The 16474-nt window shown below is 41.6% G+C and overlaps 1 protein-coding gene across 1 annotated transcript in view; it reads left to right on the forward strand.

Moving 5' to 3' along the window:
• The first annotated feature begins 3668 nt into the window (after positions 1-3668).
• Positions 3669-16474, forward strand: part of GRIN2A (glutamate ionotropic receptor NMDA type subunit 2A) — a 184356-nt gene continuing 171550 nt past the window's right edge. Inside the window, exons 1-2 of the mRNA XM_050906142.1 lie at positions 3669-3686; positions 6256-6678. Coding sequence (XP_050762099.1) covers positions 3669-3686; positions 6256-6678 — 441 coding nt within the window. The remainder of the gene's footprint in view (positions 3687-6255; positions 6679-16474) is intronic.

Below are 16474 nucleotides of genomic sequence, written 5' to 3' on the forward strand. Positions count from 1 at the left end.
TTCTTTCCCATTTTTACTTTGAGTTCATTTAGCACCTATGTAACTGCTGTCCCCCAAGAGTAAGTTATGTTACTGTGTCCTTGTTTGCTATGCATTAAGTCTTTGTCGAGTGGTTTCATTTCAGACTTGATCCTGTGTGGTACTGAAAAATGACTTTGCATCAATGTCGCTTTCGATTCTTGCTGGAGAGTTTTCTCAGGGTAGATGAAATTCAGATATTTGTGGCAGATAAGATGCATGTAAATATATTGTTACTGGTTACAGCAATATTCCCTAAATGTAAGAGGAGTTTATTGCTGGAACCAGAAACGTTTTTAAAGTTGGAATGAATTCTAAGTAAGCCTCTCTCCTTTAACCTGGCCAGTTACCTGTAATCTCTTGTTACCATTTTGTTTCACAAAACATATGAAGTCTTGTGTAATGATGTTTCCGTGTAGGAAGGGTTACTGAGTAGATCTGCAATTTGTTTTAGAGATCTCTTGAATCATGGCTCAAACTTTTGCAACAAAGACTACCTCTATTGAAAAGAGAGTGGCAATAATTTGACATCTAATGTGTTGAAGTATTTTTCTTGGCTAACTCTGATGTCATTCAATGAGAAAAAATTCTTTTTTAAAAAGGGTGATTGTACTTACCTTACTTAGCACTGCTCTTTCTAAGAGCAAGAGGAAAATGGAGTGGTTTTCCTGAATGTGGGGGTTAAATCTGGCTTTTAATTTAGCTGACATGTCTGAGGTAAGCATTTTACAGCTGGTAAAGCAAATGGAGAGAAAGTAACAGACACGGTGTCACTAATGAGTCAGCAACAGAGACAGAAAATGCCTTGTGCCAGACCATTAGACCCCACTGCCTCTCTTGCCTCCTTTGGAAACATTTCTTGTACCTGATAATTTGGCTGCTTGTTTCTGTTGACAAGTGTACTCTGCAACAGGTAATTTTCAGAAAAGGGAAACGTTTTTGTAATTCAATGTTTCTTTGGAAGGGACTGAGTAAGAAAGTTTCTGACCTTTAAATACAGGTTTATGTAGCAGGTAGGAGGTAGGGAAACCCCAGCTGGAAAATATCCTCAGAAGTGCAGGATTCCAAACTTCTTGAAGTTCTGTTGTAGCTTCTTTTAGATAAGTGTGCAGCTGTTTGTGTGGAGAAGGCAATCATTTATGTATCAATCCATCTGCCTTTCAGAATAAATGTTCTCCATGAAAATACTAAATTTGTAACTTAATCTCCCAAATGCAGGGATGTTACTGTTTGTTACACTGCTTTTGAAGTAAGTGTTCCCTTTTTACACACAAATTACAAGGGTTAGACACTTAAATGCAAATTTTGTTTTCTTGTTTCTGCTGAGTGAAGTCGATTTCTTACCATGCTTGCAGCTCTTCTCTTGAATCTTAAATTCAACTGTGCAAATATACCTAGAAATGGACTACGGATGTCTATTAAAATAGCAGTCTAATTTTGCAGCATTTACTCAACTCTGTAGGCAGTAATCTGCTTGAATTTGGTGAGGCTTTTGGGAAGACTGCGTATGTACTGCCAAGATTGGTCCCAATGTGTTTAGGCAAACTTAATCATTTTTATTTTAATTCTAATTTGTAAATTAATTTGGACTAAGTTTTAATGTGATATTTCACACTTTTATAAGAGTAATTGAGGAAAGATATTTGAAACCATGCTAAAGTATGTCTAAACTTAGGTTAATTAAAATCCTATAGCTCTGTTAAAGTTAGAAAACTTGGCTATTTCTTGTATTGGTCTTTCAAACCATTAAATTCAGTCGATCTATTGTACATAGCATATTGTATACTAAGTATTTTCCAAAGACACCATGTCACTTTTAATATTTTAAATATATGCTGTTAGAGACACATTTTTTTTGCGATTGTGAATTTCACTTGCATTCGAGGATCTTGCATCTCTGGTTTTGCTGCTGTTTCAGTAAGTCTACTGAATGATAACACTGAAATAACCCTTACACAAGGATGGAGATGCAACCTCATCTCCAGTAACTGTGTCAAACATCTCTAATATTTACAGGAGAAAAATGTGCATCAATGGTGAAATGCAAAGATGCATTAAAACATCAAACTTTAAAAAAAAGGCACAGTTGTAGCTGCTTAATTGCTTTGCTTAGAAAGACTAATGCAATGTCTAAGGAAGTAATCTCTAAATAAGTTAGGAGATGAGGTCTTTCAAAGGAGGAAAAAAGGTATAGACCTATTGGGGAATCTTATGAAGAGACTGTCAAGAGCAGCAAAGCTGATGCATTGTTAAATGTCTTTGGGAGCGAGTTCTTGGTATTCAGTGCCTTATTGTGGTGAAAAGCAAACTTCAGTGAGTGGACACTTGACATTATCCTACTTGAACCCAAAGCTTTCCTCTGGCATAGGTGCCTTGTTGAGTGGGTCTGTCAAAATGTGTGAATTGGCCTTACTCTGAAGTATTCAGTGTAGAAATACATATGATTTTAAAGGATGGAGGACAAAAGAGGACATCACCAATGTGGTAGTTAGCTGGTATATTCATTCGTGCAAAACCAAATAAGTAGTGGCAGCTGGAGCAGGATGGTGGAAAGGGGAAAGCAGAAGAGCAATGGAGCGAAGGAAGAGATGCGGTAGTGTGCGATGGAGGAAGGTAGTGGTGGTGTGTGGTCTGGGCAAGGAGGAAAGCTGCTCAACAGCAAGGTGGGTCTGACACTGGGGCTGTGCTGGATGAGTGGGAGATGGAGAAACGGGCACAATGCTTTGAAATGGGGGATGGAGCAGCGGGGATGCCCAGATGGAGCCAACTTCTACAGAACATTTTTGTGATATTTGGCTGCGGTCTGGAGCTTTTAGAGCTGCTTTTAGTGTGGAAGCTGCTGCTCCACATTCATTCCCCTGAGCCCCACGGCAGGGATTTCTGGCTGACAGCCCCTGCATCAAGGGAAAGGAGAACACTCTGGGGTTTCCCGGGCTACCAACCTTTTGCTGGGACTGTTAACGTGGGAAGAGCGCTCAAGTTTGCCACTCTTCTGCCCCAAACCCGGTGTTCTCACTGTTCCCCCAGATCTGACACCCCCTCCCCCGATTGCCTGGGTCTGACTCATTCGCTGGTGCTTGTGGAAGCAGAACGGGGCGGGAGGGGGGGCTTCAAAGTAGCCGCGATTCGTCTCGGTTTGACAAGGCGCCCGTGAGCTTCGCCCCTGCAAGGGCGGCGGTGCCGGGGGCGGCGGAGCGGAGCGGGCCGGCGCGCAGCCCGCAGCGGCGCGCAGGCGGCCCCCGCGCGGCGGCCGCCGGGTGGATCCCGCCGCACCTTCAGGAACCGGCGCTGCCAGTCCCCGCCGCTTCCAAGAAGCTGAGAGGAGCGCGGGGGCTCCGAGGCTGCCGTCCTAGGGAACTGCTGCAGCGATATTGCAATTGCCCTTTAAACAGCAAAAAAAAAAAAAGGGGGGGGGAAGATGAAGACGCTTAAATGCCTCCTGCCAAAAGTAAAGAGCAAATCTCAGTTGCAATGGCTCTGCTAAAACTTGGTCATGCGGGATTTCAAGCGATAAAGAGCTGCCGGGCTTGTATTCACTGCGGTGGGAACAAGTTGCAGAATGCAATCCAGGCATTAAGGGACCTATTTTCCACTTCGTTGTTTGCAAAGGAACCTACTGAAATGACTTTGAGGATCTTTAAACTGGAACTATGTGGAGGGAGAATGCAGTAAGTATTGCCTTTCTGGCGAGCACTAATACGCGCCTAGTAGTTGGGAACGGGCTCGGAGGCACCGGGTGCCGCGCAGGGATATGTCAGCGTTGCCGGCTCTCGCGGTTCGATGCTTGGCTCTTAGTTTCCAGTCAGCACGGAGGACCAGTTAGGGAATGCCGGTTGCCTTTGCCTGACGCGCCAGCGTCCTACGTTTAACTGGGAGAACGTAGCCTGCGTTTAACGTTTGCTTGAAGAAGTATCTTTATGCATGTTTACTGGAAATTGTGAATGAAAAATCAAAGCAATCCGAGCTTTTCGTGGAGGGATCTGCTAGCGTGTCTCCCTGGGTTTGTTTATGATAATTTGAGAATGAATCTGTTCCGTTACAGATCAAAAAGAGCTTTATCCCACACCGATTTAGCTGTTTTCCAGACTGTGCTTGTTTTGAACCGGTCAAGAAAACTCCTGCCCTTGATCATGTGAATTAGTTTGCTTCTACCTGCTCTTACCAGGTTGGACGTCTCTTCCCTTAGAGCTCAAACCTGTGCATGTCTCTTGGAAGCAAACGGGCAGTTGGGAGCCCAGGATTTTCCTGACCTGGCTAGGATAAGGGACATTTACCGGACGGCTGCGGGCTGACGGGCGCTGCTGTTAGGAAAGAGCTTAAATTTATTTCTAAGTGAAGGGGAGCGGGGTGGGGGGGACACTTTCGAGTCTTGTCACTTTATTTCGGTTCACATGCTACACGAGATTGAAATATTTTTTTCCCCTGGCAAACCTGCAACCTGACTAACGGCTTTTCATCGTCTCCTTTTCTCCCCCTGGCTGTCCCGTCCCGTCCCCCTTCCCTCCAGCCCCCCTTTGCCTGTTTCCCTGTCCGCGTAGCTGGCCTCCCGGGATGCGATGTCGCTCGTAGGCTGCGGCGGGGATCACGCGTGCGGCCAGCGGCGCGGAGGCCGCCCCTGAGCCCGGGCACCGAGGGGCGCGACATGCCCGCGGCCGCGGCATGCCCTGCACCACCACCGGCACCACCAGCACCGGCACCACCGGCACCCGCCGCCGCTCCGTCTCCTGAGGCGCTGGGTACGTGGGACGGCGCCCCGCGGCCGCCAGGGGGCGCCATCGCGCCGCGCCGCCGCCCGCCGCGGCCGGGGGAGCCGGGGGCGCTCCCCGGTGCGGTGCAGTTAGTTACGGGCAGAGAACTGTGCCCGTGGCCGGCAAAGAGGGGTGTTGTGCGTTGTTTATTCTTATAATTATTATTTCGTGGGGTCTGAAGGAAGCTGAAGAGGCTTCGTGTCTGCGGGCATTTAGGTTTGTTTCTTTCTACCGCTTTCCGTGCTACCTCTGGTGCTGCAGCGGTGGGAATCTGGCCCGCAGAGCAATGACTTAGGAAGCACAGTGGCGCTGATTTGCCGTTAAATGATTCTCTCAAGCGCTCATCTCCTTGTCTGCCCCGAAAGGAGGTGATGATACGGCAAGCCCTTGTCCTGGTGTGTGTTTCAGCAGCAGATGATTCTGATTGATGATGGAGACAGGGCTGGCAGGATGAGAGGGGAGATCTGAAAAATGCCACCCCTGATTGGACAGCCCTGCTAGTGTTTTGTGCATGACGCTTTGCAACAAGGTTGGCTTTATGTGGCACAGGAACTCCCTTCTTGCAGCTAGCGGAGAGCCAGTTATGGGGGTGGAAGTCCCTCGGGGCACAAACAGAGGGAGATCTTGCAGAGTCAGACCTGCTCTCCCTCTTCTCCCTCCTTCAGATAATTCAGATCACTTCTATGGCTCATCTCTCTCCCCGTCCTACTCTGTATTCAGCCCCCTACAGAGATTCAGTGAAGACATGAAGTAAACCAATGCAGTGATGCTCATTTATGGAACACCCTCCCCTTCAACACCAGTGACAACTTTGAGTCTGAGATCAGCAGTTCTGAGATGCTCAAGTGAATGCTGCGTAAGAGGAGGGAGAAGAATTAAGATAGAATATTGTGCTTCTGAATCTGTTCCAGAAATGCAGTAGACTGTGCTTGAGCCGGAGCTGTCTAGGAGAGATCTTCAGAAATAAAACAGCATGGTTCTGGGATGCTGTGAGATGTATGGAGTATATGGACTGGGGTTTCCAGCAGACCTCTGGCTCGCCTCACATTTTGAGCTAAAGCACATCTTCCTGTTAGACTATGACTAAATTTTAAATAGACGTTCAGGACAAAGGAAAATAGATTTCTGTGCTTTACCTGTTTTAGGATGGCAAGGTTAAAGAGAAGGATGATGATGTCTTTTTTTAATGATGCCAGTCATTTTAATTTTGTTGGCCATCCAGGAAGAATTTTAATGGGTCTTTCCTCTGAACTTGTGCTACATTTTTTGCCTTGCTTGCGGGAGACCAGTTGTAATACTGTCATTGGCAAGCCAACTTTTTGAGGGGATATAAGAGGCTTGAATTGAAACAGAGGTGAAGAATGCATTATAAAAGGCTGCTAAAGTTTGCATTATGTCCAGAAGCTTTCTGTTTAAAATCTTCATTGGAGATATATGGTATATATTTTTTCCTCTCTGTTTTTCTCATACAATGTGATCGCTTTTACAGGGGATAAAGCTGGCAAAGATGAGGAAAATTGGCTGTGCTCTCCTGGTACTCCAAGCTCTTCTGGCGCCTTTCGATCTTGTTCGTGGAGCGGAGAAAAGTTATCCCATCCTGAACATTGCAGTGATTCTGGGAAGGACCAAGTATATCACAGAGAGAGATATCAGAGCTCTCTGGACCAGGGAAATGTCAGCAGACCTGACTGTTGATGTCAATGTAGTGACCCTTCTGGTGAACCAGACTGACCCTAAGAGCATCATAACACATGTTTGCGACTTGATGTCAGGCACCAAGATCCATGGAGTGGTTTTTGGAGATGATACTGATCAGGAGGCAGTAGCTCAGATTTTGGATTTTATTTCATCTCAGACTTCTATTCCAATTCTTGGAATTCATGGCGGGGCCTCCATGATAATGGCAGATAAGGTAGGAAAACTTATTAAAAGCTTTTGCTAGTCTAATGTACTTCACTGTTGGTCTCTGTTGTGAATAATCACTGCAAGCAGTTCAAAAAGGATGCTTCTAATTGTCTCTCTGTAATTTAAAAAAGAAAAAAATATACAGAGCAGTGTCCTCGTTGATTGCTCATTAAATATGCTGAAATATTTTGGGGTTCATGCCTGAAGCTCAACTTTCTGTCCATTGTAAAAGCAATCCTAATGAAATATTACTCTCCAGCACACTGAATGCTGGTCAGTTTAGAAATTTTACTAGCAAATAGGACACATGGCTGTAAAAACAACCTCAAAATAGTAGGTCCATAAAGTGATTTTAGGGATAAGATGTAAAATTATAAGCAGATATTCTGCGGTGCTTATAAGAAATAGCAAGCAATAGATCTGAATGTATTTGAGGACAATAGTAGTAACAGGACAATCATATTAAGCTGGACTTGTGATCCGCTACAGTCTATAAATTAAGAAGTCTTGCAAAAACTTGAACCAGCTCTTGTATTCACTCTATTTATTAAATTAGATTTTTGTTCACCGGATACTTCCAATTTCCTACTGTAGTTCATGAAAATCCACAATGGGGTTGTCTGAACTCTGGAGATAATTACAAATTTTGTTGGAAAACACGTCTTTATGTAATCTGTTGTGAGACTAGAATGACAAAAGTGACTCATGTACCCATCTCATGTTCCTTAACACTGTAACAATGTTTTAAAAATCCTTGCTGGCACTGCAGCATTGATCTTGTAGAGTGATCACTGCCGTTTCTGAAACAGGTGCTTAGCACCACGCAGGGCTAAGCTCTCTGGCATGGACTGTTGCTTGGCCTGAAAGTTCGAAAGGAGCTCCCACCATGGTGTAAAAGAGGATAGCTGAAGAGGGAGTTCAAGTGTGGGAAGTCATTTACTGGTTTTCTGGCACACAAGGCTTTTCAATATTAATTGTACCTTATTTCATGATATTTGTACCATTTAGGGTTTCTTACTCATTAAATATTGTTATTCCTTATAAGTGGCTTTTCAATAGTACTTGAATAGTAAAGAGCTCACTGAATCCATCTAAAAATGACATGGTCCAGATATGTTGTTTTGTAACTTGAGGGGGAAAAAGAAGCAGGGAAGATGTTATGATTAGTTACAATTGAGGAATCAGCTTTGAACTTTTGAAACTTTTTATCTCTGGGAAAGACTTTTTCCACTGGGTTAAGAGATCTGTCTCTCTTGGTATTTTGAATGGTCTTCCTTTAAAACTTATGTCATACAAGGGCAGGACAGTAAGTGCTGAATTATAGCAGAGATTCTGTAACAATGGCTTTGACATCTTGATTTATATGGAAAGATCATTACAGTCAATGCTACTATCTTAAATGTAATTGTAGTGACCAAGTTAGAGGCAGTTATTTCACGTGCTTTTAAATTACTGTGCAGATTTACTCATCTTTATGAAGCTGACTTTATATATATTTAGGAATTTTATTTGATACGTATTTCACTCAACTTTCTATGCCAGTATAAGAACATTTGAAGATCCCAGCCAGTGCTGAGTGATGAAACACTGGCAGAAATCCTTATGGAATCAACTACATGCTTGATAGCAGATGCAGGATGTTACCAATACAGATCTATTTTTTTACTTTTATGTAGGAGCCTCTAGAAAATGAAATAGACTGTATTTTTCTTGTCTCAGTAAGTTAATACTATTTTTATTGTATGCTAATATTGTCATTATTATATCACTGTCTTTGATTTTAGGGGTTATCACAGTTTGCTAATAAAACATTTTCATGCTGAAACTTGGCTTCTAAGATTTCCTTTTGGGAAATCAAAATTGTTCTTTTGTGCGTTAAGACAATCTAAGAGAGCTGTCTTCAGTAGCTTGAATTGGCTGAAGGAATTGTTTGTTCGTGTAACTAAAATTGCCTTAATTTTTAACTTGACTTTTGCAATGTGCAATGTCTTGCAACTGAGTTTGGAACATCAGTAATGACACTTGCTTATGTCACTCAATTAACCATTCGTTTAGGAATGAGTTCCTGGGAGCTGAAGGTGGAATTCAGTGCTCTCAAAGGCAGAGGAGATGAAGCCTGAGGGAGAAGGACTGCAAATGTAAAATCTGTCTTCCAAGTCAGTGTCAGGATTTTAGCTGAAACACATGGGTGTTGGCTAAATTGTGAAGTTGATCACTGTTTAAAGTCTTCCGTTTTGTCTCCTACATTGAGATGGCTGGATATGCAAAAAAGATGCTTGGTCCCACTCCTGCTTGTGAATGTAGTTCTCTGGCACTCTAAAGGCCATTTCATTTACGTCCTTATCGTGTGGCTCTAACAGATATTTTTCTCCTCTGTGGCATTATGCTGATACTGTGTTTTAGGTGACTTTTACTTCAAAATGTGTGTGTATAGTACCTCCTTGTTTGTAGTCTACCAAGCACAGCTGACACAAAGGCGGCACAACAGTTCAGTGAATTCTGTGCCAGATGGTTGTTATATGATGCTTAACTGTCCTAAATGTGAACTAAACTGAAGGCACAGAAATGATAAGTCATCTATAATGCTCTATACTGCTAAAGACTTTACTGGAATGACTCAGAGTAGATAAGCTTACTGTATTCTCCATGGCTAATACATACTATGTCAATGTGAATCTCACATGAAGAGCCATCTTTTTAAAAAAGAAAAAGTTGTTCTAGGTTTCTAAATATGAGATACGCCCACATTTGGAGTATGCAGTGATTAATGTGGGACATACAGCTTTTGAAGTACTGAGTCCTCGTGCAAACATCTGCTGTGAATGGTGTGTAGTTTAGACTGCCTCCTCCCTTGGCCCAGCTGGCTGTACTCTGCTTCAGTTTGGTTAAAGTTTGCCTGCATGAGCTGAGGAGATATGTTGCTTGATATAGACTATGAAAATTGACAGGCATGTAAAGCCAACAAAACTGGAATATTTTCTGAACCTAGCTGATCTGCCTTCAGCTGACATCTGCTGACAAAACCATACCAATAAACCAATGTGACACTTAAGGATGTATGGTACCTACCTGATCCCAGCTGTGCTGTAGAGATACCCTTTGGACACTGCCACATGCTCTGCCTCCAGCCGATTTTATCACCTGCTGTTGGCAGCAACTCTCCTGCCAATGAACTGCTCCTTGGCTTTGGTCCCCAATTCTGCCACAGACTTAAAACATATTCAGATGTGGGGTAGTCTACTGAAACAAGATGAGAATTGTGTCTGGGGGCATCTGTGCCAACCTGCTGTGCATCAGCATCCCTTGGAGGATGCTGAAAACAGACTGGCTGTTTATTCATCTTGTATCTGTTGACATTTGAGGGATCTCAAACCAAACATTACTTAGGAACTGTTTCCTGACTTGAGCATTTGGTTTTAAACTTAGTTATGTTTGTTTCACCACATGGTATCATTATAATGATAGTATTTGTGATACTTTTCTAAAACAGAACATCGTGGTTAGTTCTGTGACAATAATAAAAGATTTGTTTCCTTCACAAGTAGGGAAAAAGCCCTTGTGTATTATAAATATATCCAGGAATATAGCATCTTTGAACCATACTGCTTTTGCATATTGCAAAATTAAGTCTTTCTAACTTCTCATTAGAAATCTTTCTGAAAGATGTAGCTTGAAGCATTTTATTGTTGTGGAAGTACTGACAGTCATAATGCATAGCCAAACAGCATTAAAGGTGAGGGTAATTTTCCAGAAGGGCTATTACAAAGTGATGCTTCTTGAAACAGCTCTGGAAATGTTATGCAAAATAAATCTTTGCTTTTCCAAAAAATAAGTACTATATATGATTAAATTATCATTCTTCATTATACTTTCTGCTGATAATATTGGCAATAAACACTTTTAATTGTTTAGTATGAAATCCCTTTTGCATCTACCACCACTTTCAGCTTTCCTTTTTTACCCCCATCCTCCTCCAAAATAGTAAACATAGAATCATAGAGTAATTGAGGTTAGAAGGGATCACTGCAGGTTGTCTAACCCAGCCCTAGCTCAATGACAAGCTAACATCAAAGTCAGATCAGATTGTTCAGTCAAGTTTTGAATATCTCCATGGATGTAGATACCACAGCCTCTCTGGGCAATCTGTTCCAGTACTTAACCTTTCTCACCGTGCAAATATTTTTGTTGTACCTCATCAGAATTTCCCTCTGTACCATGACCACAGGCTCTTGTTCTTTTGCTGTGAGTCTGAGTCCAACTCTGTCTCTGTGTAGTTGTAGGCTGCAATTATGCCTGCCCTTAACTGTCTCTTTTCTGGGGAAAAAGAGTTCCCTCGGCTTTTTCATGCACCTCCTGCGCTCCAGTCCTTTGGACTCAATCAGGTATATTGACATCTTGTACGGGGGAACCCAAAACTGGACAGAGGACTGCAGGCATGACCTCATGAGTACCAAAGAGGGGAATACTCTCCCCTCAAGCAGCTGGCTGTGCTCTTGCTAATGCAGCCTGGTTAGGCTTTATCACCGGAAGGGTGCACTGCTGACTCATGTTCAACTCATCCGCCAGGCCCCCTGCATCCTACAGTGCTGCTGGGATATTTATTGAGACATCTAACTGAATAAGTAGTGAGTGAAACTACTTTTAAAACTTGTTCATTCTTTTGGTGGATATTTTTCAGGTATTTTACTGAAATACTTGCAGATGTTTGCATTACCTGTCATTTTCAGCTCTTTATAGACGTAACTGGAATTGCTCCGTTTTTCTTCATTCCTGAGATACAAAAACCATACCGCACTTGTGCAAACAAGAACTCTAAGCACAGCCTTGTAACTGTGATCAGAGCACACCCAAACTCCTGGCTCTGGTACTAAGAATTTACACTCCCTTATCTGTATACGACTTTATATGCTGCTTTTAAGGTTCCTCTACACATCTTACAACTTCTTTGCCAAGTATCCTCATAGCACAGTGATCGTGTAAAAAAAAAAAAAAAGTTCAAAAGCCACACTTCACATTTGCACTATGCATAAGCATGCTTCAATTCTTACACTTTAAAAATTGTTGTGATGAATGGGGGGGGGTTGTTGGGTTTGTTTTTTATTGTAGAATCTTTTCTGGAGATCATACTTCAGGGAGTGTACTCACCAATTTGCATGTCTTGCATGTGTTATGTAGACTTCTGTCCAGCTCATCTAGTTGGCTCGTAAAAGCAGTCCTGTATTCTTACAGAAAATCTTAAATTTTGTAACTTTTCATTCCTACCCGTACTGATAACTGATATTAGCATGTGTATGGCACTATACTCCTGAGCATGACATTAACTTTGGCTTTGGTTGGTACTGCAAAAGACTGGACGATTAAACTGTAGTTTAATGCATGCTTTAGTGCAAAAATACCTGTACTCATGTAACTGGTGTTTCAGGTCTAGATACAGTAGCTTGCACTATTCCATGACACACAATACTTCTGTCTTCTGCCTCTCTTTAAAGAAGCAGTTGAATTTAACTTTCTTTCCTTCCAACTGTACTAATGTCGCTATGGGAAACGTAACTTTCAGATACTCTCATTTTTATTTTGAACTGCAACAAAATTGTAGCATTGACCTCCTCTTGCAAATCTGTGTTTATGTGACCATACCCATAAAAGTCAATCTCTGTGTATTTTTAAAAAATAAAGTTGTCTTGCACATCCATAAAGATTTTTAGAACTAGGCTCATAATCTGCGATCGTACCTCTTATGCACACATACCATAATCACTGTTATTAAAAGGTTAAAACCATGCTTGAAAGCTGTCTTACTGAGGTGAATGAAGTGATCGGATGCAATATCTTGTGCTTTTCTTCAACAGGAGCCAGCGCTCTGGGAGCGTGAGGTGGTTATGCTACAACATGCTGGTTTACATTACTATTCTTGTACTGCATTGCTATGAGAAAGTAAAGCTTTAACAGGAAGAGCTGCAGTGTTTGCTGCTTTGAGCTGTGTCTCAGAACTCAGAGGAGCATAATATTAATGATGTGAGCCTTGCTTGCTTTCTTGCTCTTTCCCACTCTTTTCTTTTCTAAAGGATTTTCCTGGCTATTTCTGAGATGATTATATTATTCCTCATTCTCTTGTCCACACAAAAGTTTCCCTCTTAATTTAGCAAAGGAAAGCATGGAGGATTTTCTGGAATACTGTGAGAGTAGACTTGTACTGTCACTCTTGTGGAGTTGAAAGGAGAGGTATTTGGTTTAATTTTCCTAAGTAAAAGGAAGATAGTTTTGAAGAGAATGGGAATTTCTGTAACTAATAAGCAGATTGTAGGAAATGGAAATCTTCTAGAGTTTACTTGATTTTTTTGATGCAGCTCAGGTGTGGGTAAGTTCCTATTTTTTTAGCTTGCTTGAGTTGACACAGTTGCAGCTGAGCCCAGGGTGCAGGGTGGTATCCTATAAATCACCCTTAGAGAGGAGTGTTTGGCTTCACTTGGATCTAGTCATTTGCAGTAAGAACAATATGCTTTCATCTCAAAGGTACTGTTTTCTTTCTCTTCAAACTGTCTGTTCTTACAGTTCTTGAAAATAGAAATCCATAAGGGTCTTTGAGCAACAACATTTTAAAACTGTTAGTAAGTCACTGTTGTAGATTGTCTATGCAATCTCTCCAAACTATTGCCTGCCTATAGGTGATTGTAACACAGCTGACTCCTCATCTGTAAAAGCAGGACACCAGATCTTCAGCATAATTTTCTGCTTGCAGACATTCCTGGGTGGCATCCTTGGAATTTTTTTCCCAAGGACAGTCTCAAATATAAAATGCAAAATTATTCCCTCTAAGCTACAAAATAATAATAGACTATTATAAAGCACATAAGACATCTCTGGCAATCAGAATATATCCAGAGGATGTACCTGAAAATATTCTTCCTAATAAAATTATACAGTGAACAGAACAGCAGGGCCTTGATATCGTGTCAAACACATTTTTCATGTTTTATCTATTAATTATTTTTGAAAGGATGCTTGGATTATTTGAATAGACAGTTTAATAGTGTGTTTTATTTGTCACTTATTTGAACTAACAATTTAATTTGAAGAATTTCTTTATAATTTTTTTGGACTTGCTTGGAAGATATCTGGGGTAGATCTGCCTACATCAGTGATGGTACAAAGAGATGAACAGGTGTAGATGAACAGGGAAATTTTGCAGTCCAACTGTTTTTATTTGTTAGAAATCTGTGGTCATCTGGGCCAGCTTTGCATGTACTCTTTTCTCCCCCTCTTCCCTCCTCCCCCTTCCTCTTCCTCCTCTGCCTCCCCTCTTTCCTGGAGCTATGAAGTTGTGTGGATTTTACTGAGGGAGCCCAGCCTGGATTGTCTCCACACCATCTGTCACCATATTGTTTGTTTAAATCCTTGAGATATTTTCTTCTGCACTTCACTAAAATAAATAAATAAAACTGTAGCAGCATCATTGGTTATTTATATTAGATTTAGACTTTAAGTCCTTAGGAGAAAAACCCTGTGCTTGCAATTGAGGTGCATAAGCTAGATGCACAGTTTGTAAAAATGGACATGGTTTAATTCTTAGTGCAGAGCTCCAGTTATGCTGCATGTTCACCCTCCAACTAAGGGCCCCTCTGGCTTCTCAAGATGGAGACCTAGCTGGGGGTCTCGTGGCCCCGGAGAAGCAGTACTGCTCGTGGATTATGCTTGGGTCTCCCCATTGTTTCTAGGAAAATGTTTTGTGCTCTTGTGCAGATGCGTAGCAGCTAGCAAGCATTTCTTTTTGAGTATTTGCACTCAAAGAAACTGTGCTAGAAGGCTCATGGTAATGTATCATCCTCTATCCTGAGGCTTGATATATTGGGTCAGGGAAAAGTTGGACATAGGCTCTGTGTGAAACCAGAACTGGAAATAAGATTTGTTAGAAGGGGAAATATTTCAGAGAGAAATTAAAGTGTGTAGAAGAAATGTAGTATAAAAGCTGAAGAACCAACAGGAAAACTAGCTTGTTTCCTGATATGCAAATGTGATATTCCAAGTTCCAGATGGAGGTTACTTGGTGTCCAGCAGCTGTAAGTTTGTGGTATGCAGTTAATGTTGTCTCACCTTTCTCAACAGTTATTTACCCGTACTTTCCATACACATGAAGATTAAGTGATCAAAAAGCCTGAGTGTTTGGAAGGAGAACGAGGTCCCAGGTGTACAAGTTATCTCTTATTTAGGGAAGAGCAAAATTCCTCTGGAGAAAGGTCTGTGCCTTCTGGGAGTCAGGCATGGAGTCCATTGCTACCTACTGGGGTGGGCTGAGGAGTATACAGGGTTCTCTGATCAACCTTTGTGATTGATTTAAACCTCTTGAAAAAGCAACAGGTTCTAGTCCAAATTTGTGACTAAGGTTTTGTTTGAGTACTGACTCTTTAAGCTTCACATGCAGATTAAAGAAATCATTCATAAATGTATATATCTAGACAGTTTGTGTAATCCATTCCTACTCCCCTCATCTCCTCAACAGCCACAGACTGAACTAAAACTGACCTAGGAAATCCAGCAACATATCTGAGATCGTAAACTGGTCCTAAACTTCTAGAGCATGGGCAACAGTGAAACATCTCCCTTTGATTGTACATTTATAGAACAGAATACTTAGCAAGATTAATCTGTATTTGGACAGGGGCAAATTCAAAGCAAAAGTGCAGTCCCTTTTGGCTGTAATACACTAAGAAGCACATTGGAGGGCTGTGGATGAGATTTGATTAAAATACTAATATTCTGCATACAGTTCCAAAATGACTTCTGTTTCTTTTGGAAGTTGTCTTTTGTTGCATATTTAGGCATGATCAGGTCTGAGAAAGCTAGATCTGTTTTTTTGGTGTACCTGCATGTTCTTCCCCTTGCTTTCTTCCAGATTCCCTTGCTGAAGGTGGAGAGGAATGGTGAGAGAATAAAAGGTTGTCATCTTCATTATTTTAATATTTGTCTCCAAGTACGTTGATTTACCTACTCCTCAGGATGGAGCCTACAAGTAATAGTGGTTTGGTGTGTTGAATTGGCTGATGGTAGTGTAATTTCCCAGTAGGATCATGTACACTCGTCTGAGTAGCCTGGATAAAGTAGATTTTTTTCAGATCAAGACCATACACCTTTCAACTTTAAAATTATGTATCCCTTAATCTAGGTTGAGTAAGCTCTCTTGGGGAGGGGCTTCATTACCAGATGACTCTTCAGTCAGTGTTTTAGGCTTTATATCTCCATCATAGGTTTGGGAAAGTAATTTCCTTTTAGGCTTTTAATGAAGATAGGCTGGACTGTTTACTTGTCACAAGTTACCTGATGCAGCATGACTGAGAACACCAATGCTGGTCTCGCTCCACAGCCTCCGCTCAGTGTGTGTAACTATTTATAGCCTGTCTTTTGTGCATCTCAGAGCAAGATATTTCTATAAACATGTTTCATTCAAGGGATTGCTGAGTGGGAAGCTGCTTATCTTTTCCTTTTGTTTTTTTTTCTTGACAGTGTGGGGGTTTTTTTTTTAGTGTCCTAACTTTAGGTTCAAGATTTCTGCCTGTAATTTTGTTGATACAAAGTTTTGTCTATTTGTGTTGACCAGCTTGCCTCTCCATGTGACTAGAATTAACAATAGGACTGCTCTGTTTTCACTACATTGATTTTACGTCTAGGGGAAACACACTGCATATGTAGAACCACTATGAAAGAGGAAAGAGCAGGGATTTTGTAGCCACCTTCCAGCTCAACACAATTTACAATACAATTAGGAATGACAGTTATAATTGAATAAGCAGAAAACAGAATTAAGGTAA

This window comes from Gymnogyps californianus, chromosome 15 (assembly GCF_018139145.2).
Source record: "Gymnogyps californianus isolate 813 chromosome 15, ASM1813914v2, whole genome shotgun sequence".
Lineage (NCBI taxonomy): Eukaryota > Metazoa > Chordata > Aves > Accipitriformes > Cathartidae > Gymnogyps > Gymnogyps californianus.